At 38.8% G+C, this 27980-nt stretch overlaps 1 protein-coding gene across 2 annotated transcripts; it reads left to right on the forward strand.

Annotated features, from left to right (window-relative positions):
* The first annotated feature begins 692 nt into the window (after positions 1-692).
* LOC103040296 (ras-like protein family member 10B) lies at positions 693-27923 on the forward strand. Of its 2 annotated transcripts, none has more exons than XM_022680537.2 (4): positions 693-1151; positions 5745-6131; positions 14847-14971; positions 26385-27923. In XM_022680537.2, exons 2-4 carry the CDS (start codon positions 5844-5846, stop codon positions 26653-26655), a joined length of 684 nt encoding a protein of 227 aa, XP_022536258.2. In that variant the 5' UTR covers positions 693-1151; positions 5745-5843; the 3' UTR covers positions 26656-27923. The 2 variants fall into 2 exon arrangements, with proteins under 2 accessions (XP_022536258.2, XP_007260412.4); XM_007260350.4 differs by having other exon boundaries at positions 944-1034.
* Positions 27924-27980: the final 57 nt, after the last annotated feature.

A 27980-nucleotide genomic window follows, 5' to 3' on the forward strand; every position in this document is an offset into this window, starting at 1 on the left:
CCCTTTCTCTCTATCCCTCTCAATACACATGCATTACTACATAACCTCTCTCACTCATAATATTGTAACATTAGTAACACAACTGTAACACAATAGTCATAGCATGGTAATAACATGGTTAAAATGTAATTTAAACAACACGACAATTATAATAACATTGTAATAACACAATGGTATGTCATTGCAAAAACATGGCACAATAGTTATAATATTGTAGCACAAATTATTTTTGTAACTGAGTCTCAATATTAACGTATTTGTATTTGTTTTCCCTTTTACAAACACTAGTATTTCCTTAAGGAAATGCATATGTAGCTATATATGCATATGATAGTGTTACTATGGGTCTTTAGTAAGGGATATTCAAACATATACCTATAAATAGCAAAATCAGAGAAATTGATTCAGAAACTAAAGTCAGAAACTGGTCTTATTTTATTCCAGAGCTGTATGTCAAAACGCTAAAAAAAAAAAAAAAAAAAAGAGTCGGTTCAAATGATTCACCCTTTCAGGAGTCGAGCATCTCCACTAAGCGCAGTTTTGGCACTGGAGGGAGGAGGAGGAGGAGGAGGAGGAGGAGGGATTGAGGGGGAGCCCTTGTTTGACCACCATTCCTCCCTCTGCTGTCAGAGGCTGAGTGTGAAAGCCCCGCGCTGTTTCCTCACTCAGCCTGCAGGGGTCTGGCGGTGCTGCGGGGGTCTGGCGGTGCTGCGGGGTTTACCGGTCGGTGCGGTGCGGCTCGGTTTGCGCTCAGCAGTTTGCGCAGTTTGTGCTCGCGCGCAACGCTGGCGCGGCGGACGGGCGCTGAGACCTGGCCGGTGTATGAGGGCTGCTCCGCGGACCTCAGGAGGATGTCCCTTTTTCAAGAGAGCCGCTGCCTCCGCCGCCGCTCCCGCGCGCACCTGGAATACCCATGCTCCGAGCGCCGAGCAGCCGCCCGAGAAAAGTCGTGAAAAGTCCGTCTCTCCTCGAGCGCGCGGGGCTCGCGGCAGCGCATTCTCCGCACGCGGCCGAGCTGCTCACCTGCGATCAAGGTACAGTACCGTGAGTCTCGTCCGCGAACCAGGAGCGCGTTCATCACAGGTTCACCACAGCGTGGGGCGAGCAGGGGGTCCACACAGAGCCCCCCAACAATCAGCAACACCGAGCCAGTGAGTGTTAGAGCACTGTTTACACAAGGGTGGGGCATCATCAGTAAAGTAGAGTAAAAGAGATACACAGTTTACTGCTGGGGATGAAACGATACACTTCTACTGTGCAACGATATGTTTAATGTTCCATACTGTCAAGTAAAGCTTCAGTCTGATTTCAGATATTATGATCAAACATGCCTGTACACTCTAACAAAAATAACTACAGATTTGTACTTAAAAAAAAGTATAAAGCTTGTCGCTGAGGTTCAACAGAGAGTACCTTCCAGTCAAAAGCCCTATCTGGATGGGATTAGTTTCTCAGGGGGTCCTGGGGTAATTTTCTCTTTTATGGGGGTCCTCTGTGACTGAATTCCTGTCCGGAAAGACAATGTATGTATTTTCCTCAGATGTCCTCTGAGAAAATTACAGGTTGAATTACCTACAGTTTTTTTGCTGAACTCTGTGGTCCTCTGCTAATTTTAGTCCTGTCCAGATCCACATTTCTGAGAATCGACACCTCGCATTTAATAAAACAGGTATTTGTTCACTGCCTTGCAATAATTACACTTTAGGCGCGTGTTTTTTCTATGGAGATCCACGTAAACACAACAGCCAGTAGAAATGGAGGAGCTCCTGAACGCGATGTTATGTGACTGAGAAAGCCTAAAAACTTACTGGTCCTCCTGTTTTTTCAATTGCAATCCGGATGCAAGAGTTGAAGTGTGAAATATTTTTCAGAGAGAAACTCCTGTCCGGTAAGGGCTAAAGTCTTTTTTCGTACCCATGTTTTTTTTGTACCAGTAAAGATTACAAAAAGATTATAAACATTATCATCAACTGAATATGTGTCAAGAAAGTGATGATTTGCCAGGCTTTCAAATGAAAAATGTATAATTAAAATATATATAGTTTATTAGTACAGTGATACAGAACACAGAATGTACCTTTTGCTTGGTTAAATGGTAAAAAAATGTACTTCCTGCTGTTAGAAAAGACTTTCTACTTCTGAGGAAACACATTTGACCCTGTAAAGACCAATATTATACCTTTAAGTGTACAATTATGAAAAGTGTACCTTTGAGTTTTACAATGTAAAAAAAATTAGGGCTGGGAAGGTAATCAAATGCATTTGATTAAGCATGTTTCTGTTTTAATGTGATTTTCAAAATGGGATAATAAAGAGTGTATATCTTGCCATATAGAAGCTTCCAGAGGGAATATCATTATATAGACATTTGCCTCTGTCTTTTATATGGCAGTGATTTTCATGTTTACATTTTATTTTAACTGAAATAAAACACCTTATTTTTGCACATTGTTTTAATATAAAAGCTGCATGTAAGGTTGAAGAGGTCTGCTTACTATTTGTAACAAAAGTGAAAGAAAACAGAAAAAAAGCTTGTGCACTTTTAATTGTGTTGTCTGTTTACAAATATAAAAATTGAAATTGGTATGTAAGAGACTAAAAAGGGCTCATATTTTGAGCTGAAAAATGATAAACAAAATGGAGAAATATTAGATGAAGTAATCATAGAAAAATAGAATATAATACTACACAGGAATAGATATACCTTATCTGCAAGTAACGGTTATTTTGATAAAACAATTAATCTGCTGATATTTGTTTTATTGATCGATTATTAATTGGCTAAAAAGGAAATACCTGTATTAATATCATTTATTTAATATATATTCAATATATTTGACCACATATTGTTCATATATGAAATATTTTAGAGAAGTAATTTTGTAATTGTATAAGGAAAACACAACTTCTGAAATGTTAATTGAGCATCACACATTCTGACTACCGGTTAAGACTGTCTTAACTCGACAATGCTTTTGGAAAACTGGGCCCTGATCAGTTTGGTGTTTTAGGTTGACTTCAGTGAAATTCGGTTGAAAAAAAAAACTATAAATAAAGCCATTTGGTTATATAGAATGTAAACTTTGTGAAGAGACAAAGAGACATATTGCCGTTATAGTTGTACATTTAATGATTACAGACTGTTCTGGTTTTAAAGTTTCAGGGTTGGATAGCTTAACTTACAGCACACTGTACCTGTGTGAGAGGAGGCTAATATAGAAATGTCTATATGGGGCAGTGTGGCCTTTTCTATTAATATCTTTGTTCCATTTAATTCCTCCTGCCCCTGTTGAAGTGAGCAGGTGCAAAAGTTCCAGCAACTACAACACAGTAGTGGAGGTGCACTAGCCTGTAACACTCACTGTATAGTGCTCAGGTGTGAAGCAGTGTGCTGAAGCAGGTGCTAAACGCTCAGTCGTCCCACTGCTTTCTGATAACTCTTACACTAATTGCTTTCTAATCTGCTAATACTGTGGATTCGCTCAGTTATTCAGGTGTTTGATGAGGTGTGTGAGCCACAGAATATCCATTTCAGTGGGTGTTCTTTTTCTGCTTTGTTCAGCCAGCCCAGAATACATTAGCATTTTTTATAACATATCACATTTGTGAAGCTGTGGTTTGTAGTTCAGTATGTCAAGGTGTCATAGTCATTCATATTCATGCTGTGTAAGTCTTTTTTTATTCTATTTTTTTGGTGGGTTAAGTCACACAATCTGTAGTTGCAATTATCTTATTTTCAGGTTCGCTGCAATTCATGATTATCAGTTCTGTTTTCAGTGTAATTGTTAATATGTTTAAATATTGGCTAATGGCTACACAACTGTACTTCTGTTGTACAGTGGCTTTGAACTTTTCACATTTTGTCACCTTAAAACCACAAACTTGAGATTGAGATTTTAAGTGATCTACTAACACAAAGTGAAGTAAAATGAAAATGAAATAAAAATCCGAAAAGTGTGATGTGCAAAAGTTCAGCTCAAACTCAACCAAGTTGGATGGAGAGGGTCTGAGAACACCACTTTTTATGTCTTGCAACAGAAGCTCAATGGGATTTAGGTCAGGGACTTTGACTGGGCCATTCTAACACATGGATATTCTTTAATCTAAACCACACCTAATGCATAGCATTTAGGCCAAAAAGTTCAACTTTGGTGTCATTTGACCACAGTACCTTCTTCCACATGTTTGCTGTAAATAAAGCACTACTTGCATATGTCTTTTGTTCAACAATGGTTTTCCTCTTGCCATTCTTCCATAAAGGCCAGATTTGTGAATGCATGACTTGAAGTCGTGCACTGGACAGATTCTCCCATCTGAGCTGTGTATTTCGGCAGCTCCTCTAGAGTGACCATGGGCCTATTGGCTGCTTCTCTGAGCAGTGCTATACTTACCGATCTGTCAGTTTGGGAGGACAGCCATGTCTTAGTAGGCTAGCAGTTGTAGATTACTTTTTATAAGTTTTGGATGATGGATTGTACAGTGCTCCTTGGTATGCTTGAAGCTTGGAATGTGTTTTTGTATCCTAACCCTGCTTTAACCCTGTTCACTAGTGTTCTCTAACAAACCACTGAGGCCTTCACAGAACAGATTTAATTATACGGTTCCACTAAATCTGGTGAAAGTCTGGGCTGGTTCACTGAAAAGCACCAAGGTTCTTACAGACTTGAACAGAACCAGTTCCAGAACCAGTTCCAGTACCAGTTACTTTGGTCGAAAAGCACTGTGAGTGTGTTTACATCCTGATCAGATTTCTGAAGTCATCTGAATACTTAAGTGGTTAGGAAAACAGCATACTCCAATTCTGAGATTGGATTAAGGCCTATAAATCTTATTAAGAAATCTGATGATGAAAGATGAGAGTACAGATGTAAACACAGGTAAGGATATTTATTAACAAACCAGATTAAAACAAAAGCAAACATGGTTAGTATAATGCAAAACCAGAATAAAAACATGACTATGAAAACTAGAATAGAAAAACTGAGAAAACTGGACAGGGGAAACTAAACTAGGAGAACAAAACTGATGAACTATGACAGCTGGATTTTAGCTCAGTACATGGATTCTCGGTTAGATTCTCTTCCCCAGACCAAGTTCTGAATATCGATTAAAATTTTTTAAAAATAAATGTTAGAATTATTCAAATGTTTGAAATGCCTAAATTTACAATTTTTAAAGTTTATCTCCAGAACTAACCCAGCACTTCTACATTCTGTCATTAAGGTCAGATAAATGAACACACGTTCACACACTGTCCTGTAGTAAAGGACACAGTGCCATAAGGAACTTTACACATCTTTTTTAAGGGTCTGTGACACATACATCATCATGGGCTGTGTTGATTTTTGGAAGTATTTAATACTTCAGTCTGGGCATGTTCACAAATGTTCCAAGGACACTGTTTGAAAAGCTTGTCTCTATGTCTATGCCCTAATGATAATCATTGATTACAGTTAAGTTTTTTAAGATGGCCTGACTTTACTTTTTTTTTACAGTGGTGTGTTGTTCTTATGCTAACAAAAGTGTTAATTTTTGTATGATTATTTGATACATTTTATTCACCTGCATTAAGGCTTTAAAACAGCCAAAACTGTGTGTTATCACAGGTGACACCATTTATTATGATCTTTTTTTTATTTAACTGGTCTGCGACCAAATCACAACCTTTAAATGATCACTTCTTCTCTTATTCTTCTCTTATTGCTAAAAATGACCTGTTCCTAACTCTGATTCTGGTTCTTTAGGGTCTCAGGTGTGCTTGTCCTATGAATGGGGCTGAGCCGTGCCCAGCTCAGCTTCCAGTGCCCTGGTCAGGACTATGCAGTGCCCTTGTGCCCTCCTGAATGCATTGGCCAGCGGTTTGCGAGAGCAGGGAGGGTGGAGGGGGTCACCGAGGGCGCGGTGGAAGCAGCGGAATGCCCCCGCCATTTCGGATAGCGGTGCTGGGGGCACAGGGCGTGGGCAAGACGGCCATAGTGCAGCGCTTCCTCCACGATGACTACAGCGACGTGGCTGCGTCCAGCCGCACACGCCGGGTGCACCTATCCGCCGCCGTGCTCAACGGCCACGTGCACGACTTGCAGATCACGGACTACCCGGCCATCAGCAGCTTCCCTGGCAGCTCCCTGCAGGTAGGAGCCTCATCCTGAAACCTGTGGGGGGGCTGGAACAATGCAGAGTGTCTAAAATTAAAAAGACACTCTACATAGTGTCAATTCTTTAGCAAAGGTTTCTACAATGCTGACACTGCAGAGAAACATATAGACAGAGCACTGTGGTCTGCACCTGAAGCTGAAGGTGGGCTGGACACTTTAAACTAGTGGTTGAGTGGTGCAACACCTCTAACAATGTTGGTTTAAAGATGGAAACAATGCTTCCTTGCAGTACATTAGTAAATGTACTGCAGCAAAATTGCTTATTAATTTTGTACACCTGGGGAATACCATCTGTTCTCCTGACCACAGTCGGCTGTAGTGCTAATTGGAGTCAAACTTAATGGTCTCCTGTCTCTCCTAACAAACAGGTAGTTTGACATTTGCTTTAAATCCATATACACATCAGTTTCTAAGAAAGAACAGAAAGTAAAATTTTCTAACAACTATTTTCTTATGTAGTGTAGTATTGCAGCTCTATGGTGGCGCAACAGCCTAACTGCAGATTCAAGTGTTTTGAGATCATAAGTTGCAATTTTCTATAGGACTAAGCACTTCATTGTCAAAATCTCCCAGTCTGGATACATCATGCGATAAGTGGGTTCTAAAAAGGAAAAAACTGTTAACAAAGCAGCAGTTCATTAATTAAGGTTTTTGAGACTTACCTCAAAATGTATTGATTCTCTTCATTTTTTATTTATTCCTACTTTCTGTCTCTCTTTCTCCTTTTATTCTTCATTGGGTTTAATTAGATGCAGGAATTTATAATGCAAAATACAACAGCAACAATAATAATACCAATAATTATTATTAGTAATATTAGCATTATTATGCAATATGTACAGCATTATTAATTTTTGAGTTAAAGGCTAAATATTAGTTTTTTTGTTTTAATAATACCAGTTAGAAGACCACACAGATCTGTATCTGTAAGTCATAAAGTCACAGTTCATTCTAGAGCTCGTTATATCTCTCTACAGCGAAATGTCCAGCATTTGATGATGCTTGTGATTTTGTTTTTTACACTTTTGTTGGTGCAGCACTGCTTTGCATAAATTTGCATTCAATTCTAAAAGGCTAGCAGTTGTGTCATCTGCATACATCTGTGTTGCTACAATTCAGTTTTATAACCAGGGCCTGCTGGCTAAACTTTAAACAAGGACAGATCAGGATGATAAATGCAGCACGAACAACTGAAAGACCTAAAGTGACATAAAACATACCAAACTTGCAGGTCTCATTCCATCATTTTTTCATTCATTTTAAAATGTCCAGTTTTGGCTTCTAGTATGAATGAATGCATTGTGAGCTTTAGTTCACTGGATTACTGGTCTCTGAAGAAAGACAGGATTTCGTCTCTTGATCATGAACATTCATACATGCAAACATATTGCCTCTGATTGGCTAACAGCACTGCAGCAGAGAACGCTACCTGCTTTGTACCCCCACAGTCAATTTTACAGCTCTAAAACTCTAAGGACAACGTGTTTTTAGAGTTACTGCCTTAGTTATAAAGAGTTTTATGTAAAGTTTACCCTGAAAGCATCCCCACAGCCAAAAGAAATGTTTTCAATGCCGCGGGGAGAGCCTTGTGGCCGAGCGACTCCCTCCTCAAATAATCTTTCCTCCACCCCTCATAAGTCAAGCGGCGCTGCTCTCCTCGCAACATTGAGAAATATTCTTTCAGCTAAACTAACACTACTAAACCTTCACCATGTTCAAGGCCAAGAGTCCACTTTATATCGTAAAATCCAACACGAACGTTGGATCTTACACAAGATAACTAACGCTAACTAGCTGGTGTAAACACAGTTGTAAGTTCTTTAGCTAATGAGGCAGTGTTGGCTCTACTGCAGCCCGGGTTTAGAGCACATACAACTCCTAAAGTATTTCACAAAGAACAAGAAAGTGGATTTTAGTGGAAGGGCACCTTTAAAGCATTTCCATTCACAAAGGCTATACATAAACTGTTCATCAGTACTAAAATAATAAAATATCTCCTCATCAGTTAACAAACACAACAGTGGTACTGATTAAACCTGTACAATTTATGCTTTCAAAAGATTTCTCAGCTTGGTCTGAGGGAGCTGCAGAAATCGATATAATGGATGTCAAATTCTTTTGTTATCACAAGGGATAAGGCTGAATTCTAAAGTTCTACAGATCAATACCTGAGTAATAATGCAGCAATTTAGGAGGTTAAAGAGCTGCAAATGAAAAAACAACTGTGGAACAGTCTGATCTGTGCTCTCTGAAGAATGATCTACATAGGTTCTCTCTGGATTGATGAAGAACAATTTGTACCACATCCTAATCTTACCTGAATTAGAATGGAGAATGCCCAAACTAGTATCAAATCAATATAAAAAGGTGCCTTTGGGAGCAAATCCTGTGTTCAGGCAGGCTGTGTTCTCCAGCGCTGTCATACTGCCCTCTATCTGTCTTTGTACTGCAAACACACTCACACACACACTCACACACACACACACAGGTCTGACAGCTAGAATGACGTGCAGGCTCAGCAGCCTTCGTCACAGAGGAGGAACAACCTGTCCTTCCATCCTTCAGAGTTAATGAGCAGCGCTCTCTCGCTTGACTGAATGACCCGATGTGTCAAACTGATACATCATGATCAGCAGCAATAATATATCCACCACTCTAACCCTAAATTGTAATCTTCCTCAACTCAAGCATGGTATATTGCAGTGCTTCAAAGTTTCTCAAGCTTTAGAGAAAAGAAGAAAAATGAGAGTGAGTCTGAAGTTTGCTTCTGTACTTTTGCTCTGGAGTGATGGGACCATAAAGTAAAGTTCAGGCCTCGAGTTGGTGGCAGTTTCTGAGTTAGTAGAGATGAAGCAATATGTCAACTGTCTCTGGGCTGGTGCCAATGGTGAAGATTATTCATGTGCACCTCCCTAATGCTGATAGATCAACTTTATACCATAGAAAATAGGATTAAATTCTCCTGGATCAGCATTACAGAGAAACATGACACATCTTTGTGTAGTAAGTTGTGAGTTAGCTCAGCATCACCTAAATATTTTTATCTTTTTATTAATTATTCCATCATTCTGTTTAAAATCTCAGTCAAATCTGAACATTGGCCTAATGCCAGTATTTCTTTTAAAGGCAATTGTATGCCACTGCAAGTTTGATTTCAATTTGATTGCGAACCTCTTTTGTCCTTATTTATTGTCATTTATTTGTCAATTAATGAATTGTAAAGCTGGTACAAAATGTAAATCATTTTGTTCATTTGTAAACACTTTTGAAATCTATTTGAATCCTGTAAATTCAGATTGATATTTTCAGTGCATAAAAATAATCATCAATGCTCCATCCTAGAGAAATTACAGACTCAACTCTTCTGATGTAAATTACATTTAAATTCACATTTAAAAATGTTTAAGATATTTGCCTCATATTACACAGCTTGTGTTAGTAGCCTTGCCAAAATTATTGTGGCATGGTGTTAATAATGCTTCATGGTGCGCATGCCCAGTGAGAAAATCAAACCCTGCTCTTCCACAGCAATGGTGATGTTGTTGCATACAACACTAGACAAACCAACAGTTTAATGCCTCTGAAAAGCTCTGTCACACAAAAATATCACTCAAAAACATTTCCATGCCATTGTCACCTTGTTGGCTTGTTCAAAATAAGCTTGGGCCTGGATCTCTGTAAAGCTGCTTTGTGACATTTCTTGTAACAAGTGGTATATAAATAAGTTTGAATTACGATTTTAAATTTGGCACTGCCTGATTCCTAAACTTTTTATTGATGATCCTTGTGCTACCATAGTGTTACCATAGTTCTGAGGAGGGCTGTGTACCGTCAAGAACTCGCAAATTTGAGATGTATTACAATAGAGGGGTACCGATACAATATATCACAATAGCAAGGTGATATATTTCAGTTATTTAAATAAAATATAAATATAAAAACATGCTTTCATATTTCTAAAATTTGAATAGCTGAGCACAATACTGCTATCTAGTGGGAGGGGGTTAAATCCAACACAAAATGAACAACTCTCTGTCACCAATATTTACATGTTGACTAACAATTATAAATCAATACTATGTTTATAAAAATCAATACGGTATTACAAAAGAAAATATTGAGGTATCTTAAAATATAGATATTTTGCAAAATAGTACCTAACAACTGTTTTAGTTATTTTATCATCAGCAACATTACAAAAATCCAGAATACACATGTAGGTATACTGGTGGCTCTGGATGGTAAATAAAATGGCAGTATTTGGGTTGCACACTGTAGCATTCCTTGGTTTCTACCTCCACCACTTTCTCTACAATAAATCATTTCACACCAACCCCACTCTAAATGAATGTACAGAAATTAAATGATGAAAAATAGATGTAATTCCCCTTAAAATACATCATAGTGATTTAGGCTGTGTAATTTTTTTTCACAGAACTAACTGATGATCATTAATTACTTGTACGAGGAAATGTGTGTGTTCTTTTTGGTAGGGTTTCATGCTTCAGGTTTTGTGTGCACAATCCTCTCATTAAAACAAGTGCTTTATGTAACCGGAAGGCACAATTTCTCTTTTTCACGCTCAGAGCCAATTCTTTGAAAGGCAGGAATTACCTGCCAAGTCTGTGCCGTGCTCTCTGTTTAAAAATAGAGAACGAATCAAATCAATGGTAGTCAATAATGAACTGGTTGATATTCATTCTTACCTCAGCGTGATGTGAATGATTCTCCCCAGATGGTCTGCTGCATCCGTCTCCCTCACAGTCCTCACCTCAGCATGCCGCTGCCAGACACGGGGGCAATTACTGACGTTTCACAGGCAATTTAGAAATGAACACTGGCTGAATATTACAGAAAGATTCCTTTGTTGTTCAGGAAGTCATTATAACTATATTTGCTCTTCATCCCTAGAAAAAAGAAAGGCAGGTGAATGTGAATGTAAATGGTAGTGTATGAGCAAATATTATTTGCCTGTTGACTATAGACCACTTTAGCTGTGTAGTAAATTAATTATGTTAAATATATACAGATTTTCAGTTTCATTGTGGCTGCAAGTACTGTTTTTTAGTGTCATGTTTTTTCATATCTTTGTTTTACAAGTAACTTTGGGTGATTCTGACTCCAAATTACTGTATGTCCAATAAGTATGAGCATGGGGCAGCACTTAATGCAATTGGAACAGCAGGGTTTACTTTTCTTAGCAGGACCTCATATCTCCAAAAATTACTGAACCAGTTTCTAATTGCTAATTTTATATCTTAATTAATATTGTATATATTTGTTATTTGAACAAAAAGCCTGCAATATCACCTACAAATCTTAAAAATGTATTTATGACACAATAACAGGAGTATTTTGAGAAATAAAACATATAGTGATATCTTTCATTGGCCATTACTTTGCTGTGATTGGTTTAAAATGCATTCTGGGATATTTAGTTGTCCCTAATCCATAATGTCACCTTCACCTACATTCTCAATAACACATATGGAGCAGGAACACATGTACATTTGGACTGTACATGGCTAGATGTGGAAATGTGAATCTGTCTCAGTATTTAGGCTGCAATTAGTAAAGTTTCACAAGATTTCTAGAACACAGACACGAGTACATATAAGAACTCAGATTGGGAATTGTCTCTAGTGCTGTACAGCATTAGAAACCAAGTATATTGTATATTCCTTTATATTTAAGCTCAATGAATCCTTACACAGGTAGCATGAAAGTATGTTATTATGAGTTACTTAGCTACAGTCATATGAAAAAGTTTGGGCACCCCTACTAATCTTAATCATTTTTAGTTCTAAATATTTGGGTGTTTGCAACAGCCATTTCAGTTTGACATATCTAATAACTGATGGATACAGTAATATTTCAGGATTGAAATGAGGTTTATTGTACTAACAGAAAATGTGCAATATGCATTAAACCAGAATTTGACCGGTGCAAAAGTATGGGCACCCTTATCATTTTATTGATTTGAATACTCCTAACTACTTTTTACTGACTTACTGAAGCACAAAATTGGTTTGGTAACCTCATTGAGCTTTGAACTTCATAGCCAGGTGTATCCAATCATGAAAAAAAAGTATTTAAGGTGGCCAATTGCAAGTTGTTCTCCTATTTGAATCTCCTCTGAAGAGTGGCATCATGGGCTCATCAAAACAACTCTCAAATGATCTAAAAACAAAGATTGTTTAACATAGTTGTTCAGGGGAAGGATACAAAAAGTTGTCTCAGAGATTTAACCTGTCAGTTTCCACTGTGAGGAACATAGTAAGGAAATGGAAGACCACAGGGACAGTTCTTGTTAAGCCCAGAAGTGGCAGGCCAAGAAAAATATCAGAAAGGCGGAGAAGAAGAAGGGTGAGAACAGTCAAGGACAATCCACAGACCACCTCCAAAGAGCTGCAGCATCATCTTGCTGCAGATGCTGTCACTGTGCATCGGTCAACAATACAGTGCACTTTGCACAAGGAGAAGCTGTATGGGAGAGTGATGCGAAAGAAGCCATTTCTGCAAGCACGCCACAAACAGAGTCGCCTGAGGTGTGCAAAAGGAGGTATGGCTTAACACTTCTGGGCTTAACAAGAACTGTCCCTGTGGTCTTCCATTTCCTTACTATGTTCCTCACAGTGGAAACTGACAGGTTAAATCTCTGAGACAACTTTTTGTATCCTTCCCCTGAACAACTATGTTGAACAATCTTTGTTTTTAGATCATTTGAGAGTTGTTTTGATGAGCCCATGATGCCACTCTTCAGAGGAGATTCAAATAGAAGAACAGCTTGCAATTGGCCACCTTAAATACCTTTTCTCATGATTGGATACAACTGGCTATGAAGTTCAAAGCTCAATGAGGTTACCAAACCAATTTTGTGCTTCAGTAAGTCAGTAAAAAGTAGTCAGGAGTATTCAAATCAATAAAATGATAAGGGTACCCATACTTTTGCACCTGTCAAATTTTGGTTTAATGCATATTGCACATTTTCTGTTAATACAATAAACCTCAATTCAATCCTGAAATATTACTGTGTCCATCAGTTACTAGATATATCAAACTGAAATGGCTATTGCAAACACCCAAATATTTAGAACTAAAAATACTTTTACATTACATTACATTACATTACATTTGGCAGACGCTTTTGTCCAAAGCGACTTACAATATTGAAGTGCAAATAATAGAAGAGGTTAAGTACAAAAATAATAGAAGTTAAAAATAAAGCATCTATAGATAGGGCCTTAAGGAGGTCAGAGGGAAATAATGGGATAGAGGAGTAGAGAAGAGGAAGAAGGAGATGAGGTTAGAATTAGTTAGTTTGTTAGAGGTGTTAGGAGAGTAAGTGCTCTTTGAAGAGCTCTGTCTTCAGGAGTTTCTTAAAGATAGCGAGAGATTCTCCTGATCTGGTAGTGGAAGGTAGTTTGTTCCACCTTTGGGGAACTCTGTATGAGAACAGTCTGGATTGCTTTGTGTGAGTGTTTGGCAAAGCGAGGTGACGTTCATTGGAGAAGCGCAGCGGCCGGGAGGTAGCGTAAGCCTTCAGGAGCGAGTGCAGGTAGGAAGGAGCCTGTACTGTCATCACCTTGTAGGCGATTGTAAGCACTTTGAATTTGATGCGAGCAGCAACCGGTAGCCAGTGGAGCTCAATGAGCAGCGGAGTGACATGTGCCCGTTTTGGTTGGTTGAAGACCAAACGTGCTGCTGCATTCTGAATCATCTGGAGTGGTTTTACTACACAGGCCGGGAGGCCAGTTAGCAGGGCATTGCAGTAGTCGAGGCGTGAGATTACCACAGCTTGTACCAGGAGTTGGGTGGCCTGTTGCGTCAGAAACGGTCAATTTTTTCCGATGTTGTAAAGCGCAAAGCGGCAGGACCGAGCAACTGAGGCCACATGGTGCGTGAAGAGAAGCTGGTCATCAACCATGACACCCAGGTTCCTAGCAACCTTTGTCGGTGAGAGAGAGAGAGAGTCGATGGTTATGGCAAAGTTGTGTTGAATAGAAGGTTTTGCTGGTATGACCAGAAGTTCAGTCTTTGAGACGTTTAGTTGGAGGTGATGTTCCTTCATCCATGCGGATATGTCTGAGAGACACTGTGATATTGGTGCAGAGATTGAGTGATCATCTGGTGAGAACGACAGGTATAGCTGGGTGTCGTCAGCAAAGCAGTACTTAAGATTAATAGATTAATAAGATTAATAGGGGTGCCCAAACTTTTTCATATACCTGTATATTGTGATTATCATGGCAGAGCTTTAGATAAAATAGAAATATATTTAAAAAAACAGATGCCTACATCTCAGACTATTTTCTGGAGCCCGACCCGGGCCGGGCCTTGGGTCTGGTTATGGCAGAGAATCTAATCTCTATCCTGAAGGCACTTTTACGGTGTGTTTTTTTTTTAATATATTATTAAAAATACAAGAAACTTTATAGGTCTCATAAATGTCCATTCTTCCTTTTTCTCAGCCCACTGACCACTTTTTCTCTCTTTTCTCTGCTCTTATAACTCAATAGTAAAGGATGCTATAGTTATCAGTTCTCTCTTTACATGATCAGCCTAAAATGCAGTTAGACAAGCTTTAAAATGCAATTAATAACACAATTAAAGCTGTATGCTGTACATTGTATTAATCATATGTCTCATGCATTATGATCACTTAATCCCACATGTTCCACTGTTGCTCAGGAATGGTCGGATGTCTGCTGTCGAGGCATCCGCAGCGCCCACGTCTACATCCTGGTTTATGACATCTGCTGCTTCGACAGCTTCGAGTACGTCAAGACCATGCGCCAGCAGATCTTGGAGACCCGGTACGTGCAGTGCATAATAACACGGCCTGTCTTTCATCATCCTCGTACATTCACCCCTCTCTCTCTCTCTCCTCTGTCTCTTGCCTCTCTCTTCTTTACTTCACTATGGTTTATATCGTGCCCCCTCCTCCCTCTTTCTTGCAGCCCCTGTAGCTATCTTCTCTCTCTCTGTTCTCCTCCTCTCCATCCCTCCTTTGATGTCTGCCGCGATTCCAGTGATGAATGCTGACCCCTGCTGTAATCACAGGCTAGCACAGATACACTGCATTTATTCACCATTCAGATCTACATCAACAGGAACGCCTCCCCATTTCTGCTCCCCTGATTGCCAAAGTCATGTGACGTACCATCATCTCCTCGGCCACTTCAAAAGCCTTGTCTCCAGCCACCTGAGAAAAGGCTCGCTTAATAGCTCATGTTGCACATTTTCTTTCCACTATAGTATTCTCCTCTGATGTCCACTCATGATGTACCCAATTTATTTGTGTCTAACCATTATACAACCTCCATTCATGCATTACAATTAAATAGGATTTATGTTCCACTGTTTATTACTGAGTTCATTACCTTATAAATGATATACAGTACTGTTGTAAAGTAAAGTCCTGTACCTGAGAATCTACTTATCTGAACAGAAAGTATTAATTTGATTAGAAAAAAGCATTATAATATAGTGTTAAAACATAACCATTTCCAGGCCCTTATTTTCAATTCTTATCTAACTCTTAGTTTATCTAATCAAAGTGGAACTGAGAAATCAATACAGTGACTGGAGTTCAAAAAGAAGTCAGCATCCAACACTTTTCTTCTAAATCTGTTCTTCTTAAGCCCTATCCGGACAGGATTAGTTTCTTTAGGTTCTTTTATTGGGGGTCTTCTGTGATTTTATTCCCATTCGGAACGGTCTTTTATGTGTTTTTCTTAGATGTCCTCTGAGAAAATTACAGGCTGAATTACTTACTGTTTTTTTGTTGAACTCTGTGGTCCTAACTAATCTTGTCCGGATAGGGCTTAAGTGTGTTCTTGACCTACATATTAAAAAAACTTTTTGACTGGTGTAAAATGTATTTGTTCATTCATGTAACATATTAGAACTGCACAATATATTGTTTCAGCATAGTTATCACAGTGTGTGCATGCACAATAATCACATCATAGGATTTAATGTCACTTAAGGCATATTAAATTAAACACACTAGCCTTTTGCTGTTTGATACAAAAGGACAATTCACACGGTTCTCATTTCTCATGATGTATCAAGCAGGGGTGAATTTTTCATGCATTATTTAATTATTTAATAGGATTTTACTCCATTAAAATTACAGTATATATTGCAGAAAAGAAAACTACTAAAATGTATTACCTCCCCAATATTGTGCAGAAATTATTCCTGATAGTGTGCAGAAGTTCATGTTGAGACCTGTTGAGTGTGATTATTTTTACAAATTTGAGCACCATGTAAGTCTTTACTGAGATCTGTTGCTAAACCTCAAGAGGAGATACATATGGGATGACTGCAGTCTTTATCTAAGGAGACACATTTGAGCAGAATTTGATTTATGCTAAAGCCTCTATTGTTACTCCATCCGATCTCACTGTTGTGTATATAGGAGAAACCACTAAATATATTTAAGAGATCTTCTTTTACATTTGTGCTTTCTCTAGTCTAATACATCCAGGTTTTACATGTGAAAAGAACATTTTTTTTATTTTTTATCTAAGAAATAATTCAATAGTTTACCAAGACAATAGCACCTTACTGTATCTATCTCTTTTCTTATTAACTATTCTGGATATGCTTGCCAGTTTCCAAACTGTTAAGCTGCTCTAGATCTTTGAGAGGGATGGATCGACACATTTGTGTTCCAACAGTCAATATTTACTGATTCTCCATATCTTCTTATATGTTAATAACAGTGCTACAGTTTGTTGGCGCTAGAAATGCACCAACATGAACAAAATGAAACATTTTGCTAACAGGTTTTTATATTTTCTTTTCATTGATTTTACCATTTGTTCACCATTCTATGAATAAAATAGATGAAAAGTATATATATATATATATATATATTTTTTTTTTTAACAAAAAGCAATTAACCAAAAAACTTTAAATATTCCAGCAGACATACCCACAGAGCAAATTATGACATACTAAATTATTTATTATTCTGTACAAATTACATTTTTACTTATTTGATCAAGCACTGAAAGGTGCTAAATCATTTCAGTCACCATATAGCCAGTGTAGCCCTAAAAGACACTCCTTATAATCTGAACCTGCATGGAAGGGATTAGTGTAAATGAGTGTGTTGATGTGTCATCACAACATGGGGGCTGCTTTCACATATTAGCTACAATATATGAACCATTTTGACTAATTGATGAATGGCGTGCTGTGAAACAATGTTTAAATAGTATTTCAAAGTCTTCGTTTCATAAACTAAGGTAAGGATTTAGTTTACGGCAGAGAAAACAGTGCAGTTTGACACATCCTAAGTAGTGTTTCCCCCATGTTAGCACTAAGTGCTAGGTGATGGGCGTTCTCATTAACACACGCCAAAGTGCACGGCCACCATTGTCACCTAAGCCTGCTGCTAACAGTCTGCAGGCCTTTGTTTTAATCAATAAATCTCGGAGCAAGGCTGGCAGCTACTAAGCTCACTTAGTGTCGGAGGGAGTTGTAGCAATTTGTGCAAATGATGAACGCTGGAGGCCAGACAGGGCTAATCACACACACAGTAGTGACTGGAGGAATGAAAGTGTTTGAGAAAGTGGGACAGAGTATCTAAGTACGCTATAGGATGTCCCCATGTTTGTATACACCCCTTTGGCTACTTTGTAATTTGGCTAAGTTGCAGCCATTGCTAACATGTCTAGTCTCTGAAGAGAAGTATTGCCAATATGAACTTATTGGCACCTATTGCCTAAAGCCAGGTGTGTGGGCAGGAGCTATGGAACTGTGTTCTCTGGAACAATCTATCCTCACAACAAAATGTAGTATAAAGACTTACCTCTGAAGTAGTATACTTTTTTTAATACCATATTTTTCACACTATAAGGCACACTATCAGTAAACGTTTTTTTTGTTGTTGTCTATTTTCATATATAAGGTGCACCGGATTATAAGCCATGTTTTCCCTCTAAATTCAGCAGTGGTGAGACCTATAAAGCTAAGCTAGGTTAAGTAAACAAAGTAAACAAAACTGTAACTATTAAAAAAAAAACATTTTAGATCAGTCAGACAAGTCAAACGAGTTCTGCATGTTAATCTACACAGATTTCTCTCCTGAAAACGGTTTATTTGGGTGAGTAAAGCACTTCCATTTACTTACAGTAAGCTTAGATTTACAGATTTACACTAAAGCTTAAGCATTAGCATTAGCTAATGCCACCTGACAGCTCTACACTGAGGAGCTCTGAGTGTTCCTGTAAGTCAGGGTGATATTAGCTAGTGGCTCATCCCACGTAGCTTGTTTTAACATGGTAAATACGCAGACTACAGTCCGATATACTCAACTCTGAACGGCTAAAGAGCTAGCGCTTTGCACGGTTAGCAGCTAATGCTAATGCTGCCGAAGAACTAAACAGAAACTTCTGTATAATGCTGTACTTCAGCAGAGTGTCTTTATTACTTCTTACAACCTGACTGATAAAATTCATACATAAGGCGCACTGGATTAAAAGGTGCACTGACAATTTTTGAGAAAATGAAAGGATTCTAATTATGACTATAACTATGAATGAGCAGGTCTCCTAATTAATTTGTTCATACAGTGTAAAGAGCTGTAAAACGTATCTGTGCGTGTGTTTGTGAGTGTAGCTGGAAGTGGATGTATTTCTCACTCACCGTTGGTGGTGTATTTTCTTGCCAGCCGTGCGTGTACCGCTCTTCTGTCACTCAGCCTCTGATTGACTGGTTGCTGTGACGTCAGCCGTCATGGTGTGATGGCAGCCGGCTCTGCTGACACAAACTCATGTTTTATCGATCTCAGCACAACACAATTAAGTCTGCCAAGGCTGACACACCTCGCTGCACTCTCTCTCTCTCATACTCCCACAAACACACTCACTCACTCACACACGCAGGAGCTACATGGCATTGGGTATATACAACAGAGCTGCCAACAGCTAGCGCGATTGGCCCACAGCTGGCTAACACTCTCCCGTCTCTGAGAGTTCCTGTCTGGGTGACAAATTATGACGGTTACCGTAATTAATCAGACATAAATCAAGCATAGTTTTCGCCATTTGTTCCAAGCTGTTGTTTTGTTATAAATCTCACTTAGTCTGAGCTTGTTTGGATGTTACACTGCATGGAGGTGCACCTGCCAGCATCCGTTTTACTCTCGGCAGGATAAAAATCAACATTCATTTGTAAATTCAACTGCGGTTATTAGACCTTGTTGATTCCGTTTCTGTTTCTTCCCTGTGTCCAGTTCTCAATAAATACAGGCAGTGCAACAATATATTTAATTATTTATGGTAAACTTCTTCATTTGGCCTTCTAAGTGGTAGAGCTGTGTATTGCTAATAACTTGGTGATACAATACATAGGTATTTAATATATCACAATATTTGGTAAAACTGTTTGTTTAAATAAAATCTTAGGAAAACTCTCATAGGTAGAAAACACACTATCATATTTATACAATCTAAGTAAAAGAAGAGTCATATTTCTAGAGACCCAGATATGAGTATTAGTACTTAAAAATGCTCTATTAAAAAAGTGACTTGAGCAGACGTTGAAGTGTTCTTTAACCTCCACTTAAATACAAGTACTAAAGTATTAAAGTAACATTTTTGGTACTTAAGGCTTGTAAGTAGTTTATTGTAAAATGTAGTGCTGAAGTACTGAAAGTAAAAGTACTGTGTTATGTCATCATGACAGAAAGCAGTGGAAAGTTCTCAGAGTGAAAGGCAGAACGGGAGCAGCACAGTCTTCTTATAAGATCAACTTGATCTCTTGATTCCCTCATCCAACCCAGTGACTACAACTCTGATACTGCAGTTTTAATGTGGATTTCAAATGATTTGTAATTTGTTTATAATTGTAGCGAGTAATGATGTAGCACATAAAAAGGTATCGGAGTAAAAGTATTAAACTTATGGAAAATAGTAGTGAAGTTAAATTAGATATAGGAGAAAGATAGATACAGATACAGCATTTCAGTACCTACGTACAGTAGTACTGTACTATACATATCTGCATTTTATAACCAATCATAGCAGAGGAATCTGAATGATGCTATCTAGTGGGGTGTTTTTTTTTTTTTTAATCCACTTGTTTCTAAATGTTTGTTCTGATTTTATTTACGCTGTAGCACTTTGAGACTTCTTTGAAATGTAAAGTGCATTACAAATAAAATGTATTATTATTATTATTATTATTTAAATTAAATACTGACTGCCACCAATCTTTACATGTAAAGTAAACATTTTAAATAAGTACTGTGTTTTTAAAAATCGATATTTGCAAAACAAAATATCACAATACTTTAATATACATCTTTACTGAATGGATGAATGAATGAGTGAGAGTAAAGTCAAGCACGTGGGTCAATACAGAATCTGCAGCAAGTGAATTAAAGGGTGAGTGAGAATTAGTGAGCTAATTTTTGCCTCCAGAATTACAGCCCTATATTTATTGGTCTTATTACAGAAAGGAAATCGGGCCAAGAGGCTGTATGTTTTGCCCTAATTTACTTCATTTATCCGTGGCCTACAACTTGAAACCCAGCAGGCGTCAATATTCTTACACTCTAGTATTGATCACTCCCAGTGGAAACAAATGTGTAAAATAATGGAGAAGAAAGATTAATATGTCTTTGTCTCCCGGTGGTAAACTGTCATTATTGCTGAGACAGTGATAAGTGGTGGCAGGTCCTTAGAGATCGGAGGCTTGAACTGTCACATTGAGTGATGGATGAGTGGAGCTCGACCTGGCAGCTGCTGTCACGCAGCTCACACGCTTTACTTTTTTCCCACCAGCGTTCTGACTTGGCCTTCCTCCTAGACTAGGATTGGCACTTAGTACATTCATTGACAAAAATAATGCTCCCTGGATTGCTGCAAACCTTGGCATGCAGTTAAATCTCAGTGAGATATTAAAATGATCACAGTTGTGGTCTGATTAGACACTGGGTCTTGACACAAGAAGGTTTAAAAATGCTTTTCTTTCTGTGCTGCCTATAGAGGGTACATTTGGGTAGTGCCCTTTTTGGTAAAAGACTGATAACTGCTAGACATTCCTCTTACACTTGAAGACAACTTCCTGACTTGACTGACTTTGAGAAGAGGCACATCATGTAACGAGTACACATTGTAACGAAACTACCTTCCTCTGGAACAATGGTGCAACATGGAACAACAATAGACAGTAGACAACATGAAATACACACGTTTAGTGAATGTAACTGGAATAGGGCTGCGTGATATATCGTTTAAGCATTGTCATTGCGATGTGTGCATGCGCAATATTCACAACGCAGGATGTGCAATGTCAAATAAGGCAATTAAATTGAACAGATCATGTTGCAGTGTGTTGATTCTTGACACAAGAAGATGATACACAGTGTTGTAATTTTCTGAGTGAACATCGCTGTCTCTGTGTCTGTGTGAGTGACAGGCTGTTGCTACCTGAGAAGCGTGAGAGAGAGAGGGAGCGGCGTAAACACGAGGTAACTGCATGGCCTCCACATGGCTGGCCACGTGCTTGTAAATGCAGAAAAAAGCTGCCGAAAGCTGTACACCTCAGTTCGACACAGTTTTGCACAGATATTTTCAGTTACAACCGAAGTCACGCTTTTAATCCCAGAAAAACTCTTATTTACATTTTTAAAGCCTTCTTACAGGCCTGATTATTGTTTTGCTGTTTTCCTCGAGTTTTGAGTAATTGGCTGACTCTAAAGCCCTCACTCAGCTCTCGTTCGGTCCAGATATATGACACGAGACAGCATGCATGTGGGTCGGGGCTGGTGACGTCACAGGTCCTGCATTGTTTAATATTGAGATATATACATTGTCGAAAAAAAAACATTGCAATGTCAAATTTTTTCAATATCGTGCAGCACTAAACTGGAACCATATTGTATTTAGCAATAAATCCAGGTTCTATTTTAAAAATAACAATCATGGAGGCAATGTGGTGAGTGCTTCAGTTCTTGCTATGTTGTGGCTCTGGGAGCCATCACATACAAAGCTGCTTACATTAAGTGCAGATATAAAGGACATTAACAACTCAGCAATATGTACAAGACAAAATCGTGTGGCCACATGTGTTGCCTCTTATGGCAGGGCTTTTAACTGGCATTTTTCAGCAGGATAAATCTTGCCCACACATGTTCCAGGGTTTCCCAGGAACATCAACGCTAAATTTCAGCATGGCCTGCCTGGTCACCAGCTACCAGTGCAGTATCTACAGGCCCAGCAGATACAGTTGTGGTCAAAAGTTTACATACACTTGTAAAAAAACATAATGTTATGGCTGTCTTGAGTTTTCAATAAGTTCTACAACTCTTATTTTTCTGTGATAGAGTGATCGGAACACATACATGTTTGTCACAAAAAACAGTCATAAAATTTGGTTCTTTCATAAATTTATTATGGGTCTGCTGAAAATGTCACCAAATCTGCTGGGTCAAAAATATACATACAGCAACAAAATTTGTCAATTTTGGTGATGTAGCGAGTTGTGTCAATCAAATTAGCTTCATGTCATGGCCTCTTCACTTCTTGTAAGTGATTCTGATTGACTACAGCTGTTGACTTCTCATGAGCCCATTTAAATAGGGCTCATTTGACCCAGTGATTAGACTCAGCTACAAAAGCTACAATGGGAAAGTCAAAGGAACTCAGTGTGGATCTGAAAAAGCGAATTATTGACTTGAACAAGTCAGGGAAGTCACTTGGAGCCATTTCAAAGCAGCTACAGGTCCCAAGAGCAACTGTGCAGACAATTATACGCAAGTATAAAGTGCATGGAACAGTTGTGTCACTGCCACGATCAGGAAGAAAACGCAAGCTATCACATGCTGCCGAGAGGAGATTGGTCAGGATGGTCAAGAGTCAACCAAGAATCACCAAGAAGCAGGTCTGCAAGGATTTGGAAGCTGATGGAACACAGGTGTCAGTCTCCACAGTCAAGCGTGTTTTACATCGCCATGGACTGAGAGGCTGCCGTGCAAGAAAGAAGCCCTTGCTCCAGAAAAGGCACCTTAAGACTCGGCTGAAGTTTGCTGCTGATCACATGGACAAAGATAAAACCTTCTGGAGGAAAGTTCTCTGGTCAGACGAAACAAAAATTGAGCTGTTTGGCCACAACACCCAGCAATATGTTTGGAGGAGAAAAGGTGAGGCCTTTAATCCCAGGAACACCATGCCTACTGTCAAGCATGGTGGTGGTAGTATTATGCTCTGGGGATGTTTTGCTGCCAGTGGAACTGGTTCTTTGCAGAAAGTAAATGGGATAATGAAGAAGGAGGATTACCTCCAAATTCTGCAGGAAAACTTAAAACCATCAGCCCGAAGGTTGGGTCTTGGGCGCAGTTGGGTGTTCCAACAAGACAATGACCCAAAACACACATCAAAAGTGGTAAAGGAATGGCTAAACCAGGCTAGAATTAAGGTTTTAGAATGGCCTTCCCAAAGTCCTGACTTAAACCCCATTGAGAACATGTGGACAGTGCTAAAGAAACGGGTTCATGCAAGAAAACCATCACATTTAGCTGAACTGCACCAATTCTGTCAAGAAGAGTGGTCAAACATTCGACCTGAAGCTTGCCAGGAGCTTGTGGATGGCTACCAAAAGCGCCTAGTTGCCGTGAAAATGGCCAAGGGACATGTAACCAAATACTAATGTTGCTGTATGTATATTTTTGACCCAGCAGATTTGGTGACATTTTCAGCAGACCCATAATAAATTTATGAAAGAACCAAATTTTATGACTGTTTTTTGTGACAAACATGTATGTGTTCCGATCACTCTATCACAGAAAAATAAGAGTTGTAGAACTTATTGAAAACTCAAGACAGCCATAACATTATGTTTTTTTACAAGTGTATGTAAACTTTTGACCACAACTGTACATGTGCCACAGGATGCCATATGGAACCTGAACTATAGTATAGAAAAGGAGTAATGTAGCCTCTTTTCATTGTACAACATAGCCTTTAGCTCTAATAGTGTAATCACTCACATGTATCATCATTACAATCACACATATAAAGGTTCATAAGATTCCACTTGTGTATTAACCTATCATGAACCCACACCCGTATAATTTCTGAGGTGTTATCTTGTGAGTGAGGTTAAACTCTGGCTAGCATGTTTATGGCAAAGTGACATGAATTATCAGAGATTGAACAAAGAAATTACCACCACATTCAGTGCAGGAGACAACACATGTATATCCTTCAGGTCAGTGCAGCATTCTTTAGCTCCCAAAGGACAAGACAATTATCATTGGACACAGCACTAATTCCTGTCCCAAGACATGTGGCATGTCAGTGTAAAGCTTATTGGAATTAATTGCCTTAATGTGCAGAGTTCAGGACTGACTAATTAAGACAAATTAGCTCTTGAGGAGCAGGCCATGCTATTACATTGTGATAAACGGATCTATATTCTGCTCAGATTACCTCTTAACATTTTAACCTAAAATAATCATTTATATCACAGGTCCACAGGTCAATGAAGGTATTTATTAGGAACTGTCTGACTATTTATTTTGTCTTTGGAATGGCGCTTTTCAATTTCTCTGACCTTTTTGTGAGAAAGCTAATCTGTATTTTTTATCTATCAGAGGTTCAAGTCATTTTCTTTAAAAGAGATAAGGAAAGGCACAAAAGCTGTGCTCTCCTGTGTGGAGGAGTTCAGCCCCCTCTCTCTCTCTGACAGCTTGACGCCATAGTGCGCCATTAACCCAGCCTGTACATGGAGCCAGAACACTGTGCAGCCGAGCTTCAGGAAGTCCCGGTCTGCCTTATTAGGGCTCAAAATGTTAAACTAAGGTGTCATGTTTTTGGAGAATATATTTTCTTATCCAATTGCCAAGTTTAGCCTTTGTTCAGAAAGTTATTGGCGCAGTAAAGTTTTCTTTTTTCCATGTCATGAACAGATCAAATTCTTACATAAGTTTATCATTTGTATATCTAACCTGCCCCTTTACATTGTGTTACCCTGTAGAATCAAAACACATTTTGAATTTAACTGTGAGATCTGGTTAGGCTTAGAATGATTTAACCTTCATCTATAAAGAAACTCTTTGGAGGATTGAAATAGTACATCAGTGCATTCTTTGTTATAGTTCCTCATTCAGGTGAATACAGTAGTTCTCCTATTTTTAGTATATCAGGAGCACCAATTATAGCACAGAGAGCCAATCCTAGCTTAGGAGGTGAGCAACTGTGAACCAGTCTTAACTTATGAGGTGAGGTATTATGATCCAGTCCTAGCACAAGTGTGGGGTTTGTCTGAATCATTTTGGTTTATACTCATTGACATAAAAAATAATATACACCAAAAATGAATTGTTGGAATCTAATGAAGCTTTATATGTGTGATTATACTTGTGATATATGTTAGTGATTACAATATTAGAGTGAAATGATGAGTTAAATGGGGAAAACTGAATGGAGCCTCAAGTACTCTAGGTGAGTTACGCTTGGACGATTCAGACATAAAGGTTCTGTGTGGCATCCTACGGCACATTGGCCAACAGATGTTGCAGCTGGCCCTGTAGATCCTGCACACTTGTAGTTTGCAGAAGTTGGTGTCCTTCCCATATTAACAAGCATTTATGTATCAGCCTGAGACATTACTGCATGCCAAATTTTGCAGCAAATCAATGTGCGATACAATGAGGTAAAATGGTTACAATATGCCATTTGTGGTCTATGACAACTATGTTTTTTGCAGAACTGACTAACAATTATTTGTAATATTATTCAGGCATTCTTTGATCTGCTGTTTTCTTGACTTTTTTTAAAACCTGTTGTTTAAACATAAACGTATACTGGAGGTTGTATGTTGATGAGCTTCTGTAATGTATAAATGGAAAGCAACTGGTGCAAGTTATGGAGGGATGGATCCATCCCATTTTTTTGATTTTACACAAGACCAGTTTTTTGGGGTTGCAGGATAGTTTCTTAAATTTACATTCTTCATTATAAAGTTATTTTGATAATATATAAAAAGTAACTACACAAAAAATGGTGTGTAAACTACATTAGGCAATACAATTTCATCTATATTCTCATCCTAATAGAAACATGTTTGTTTCTTGTGTTTTAGATCTGAGGCATTAGATTTCAGGAATGTATTCTCCAGAGATTAACATCTGTATTATCTATTGCTGTTGATCCTCTTAGTTGTCAGACCGTAACTTTGTTAATGCAATTGTGTTGTGTGTCACAGGGTGATGGGGGCAACCGAGACACCAATCCTAATTGTGGGCAACAAGCGCGACCTTCAGCGAGGCCGGGTCATCCCACGTCACAACGTCTCCGACCTGGTGCGCAAGAGCTGGAAGTGTGGCTACGTCGAATGTTCAGCCAAGTTCAACTGGCACGTCCTGCTTCTGTTCGGTGAAGCTCTCCGCAGTGTGGGCTGCGTCCGCTGCAAACATGTACACGCCACCATCCGGTTCCAGCGGGCACTCAGGAGAGAGCGCTGCACTGTAATGTGAGAGGTGCAGGTATCAGGTCATGTTAGGAGCATCTGATTTGCACCAAAGTGCATCCACTACTGCATCCACTCTATTCGTCTGTGGTACAGCAACGTACACCTACAAGTAACAGTGCATTTTGTTAGTTTGGAATAGTCAAGAATCTTGGTGATTCTCTTTAAAAAACACCAATTTTACCCATTTAGGTTCATTTTTTTAAAAGTGTATCACATGAAAAGTTCTGAGGAATTAAATTACTAGAAGAAAGAAAGGAGAATAACCCAAGAAATATTCACAATTTTGTTTTTGTGTCAGTATTTCCATCACAATAATGTACAGGTTCTCTTAACTTTGGCTTAATGATGATTATAGCTGTATGAATTATCTGAGCAGTATAGCAGGTTAAACTCCACCTGCAGAATGCATTGAGCTCGAACATGATTGTCAGGTCAGGTCTAGGTCGAAACATGTTCTCACCACAAACAAACCTCTACAGAGTTTGGAACCAGCCCAAAGACCCCAAACCTAGATGTCTCAGTCGTGGAGTTGTTTTGTTCCACATCCAAGTGCAGTTAATGTATGCACACCTGCCAAATGAATTGCACAACGGTTTTAGCCTGTTTTAACGGGGAACCAAGCACTTTTTGGACTTTTTAAGGACATCATTACAGAGATTAGGCGGGAGATTAGAGCCTCTTGTATGCAGAAACCATGTTTTAGGCAATTCGCTTTTTAAGTTGTATGCTTCATAAAATAAAAGGGGTAATCTTGGTGGATTTACAATGATATCCTAAACATAAAATTGACAAAATGCACTACTACTTGTAAGTCCTTGTTTCATGGATTTGTAGCCAACAAAATCCTAAATTGGTAGCTATCTTATATTTGCAGATGTAACAGTGCCATCTATGATTGCATTTTTGCCAAGGAGCCCCAAGACGTGGATGGTCTCATCAAAGGACACTTGCTCCCATCTCACAGACTGCTTTCTGATGCCAAGAGGAATCCTCAAATGCTGCTTCCCTTAGGAAACACCCTGACTGACACGCCTTGCAGACGACTGAAGCCTCAAATATGATCAGCTTTAATATTGTTAGTGTTGAAAATGCAAATAATGAGTTTGATTCATGCTGGGACTACTTTAGGAAGCTCAACCCTGCTTTTGCTGGGCTTATGTTGATGGATCTTCCAGTTCTATTGAGCAAACATGCGTCTCCCTCTGTATGGATGTAATACACACAGGTGCAGTACACAAGAGCACAAATAAACGTATGTGTATGCTCAATGGATACTTCCATGTTAGGACTTATCTGTTTAGCTTGTTCAGATACAGTTTATCCCTGGTA

This window comes from Astyanax mexicanus, chromosome 1 (genome assembly GCF_023375975.1).
Source record: "Astyanax mexicanus isolate ESR-SI-001 chromosome 1, AstMex3_surface, whole genome shotgun sequence".
Classification (NCBI taxonomy): Eukaryota; Metazoa; Chordata; class Actinopteri; order Characiformes; family Acestrorhamphidae; genus Astyanax; species Astyanax mexicanus.

Coding starts and splice junctions, on each gene's coding strand:
- LOC103040296 (XM_022680537.2), top strand. CDS start 5,844: ATGCATTGGCCAGCGGTTTGCGAGAGCAGGGAGGGTGGAGGGGGTCAC. Junction 6,132..14,846: donor TCCCTGGCAGCTCCCTGCAG/GTAGGAGCCTCA, acceptor ACTGTTGCTCAG/GAATGGTCGGATGTCTGCTG. Junction 14,972..26,384: donor CAGCAGATCTTGGAGACCCG/GTACGTGCAGTG, acceptor TGTGTGTCACAG/GGTGATGGGGGCAACCGAGA.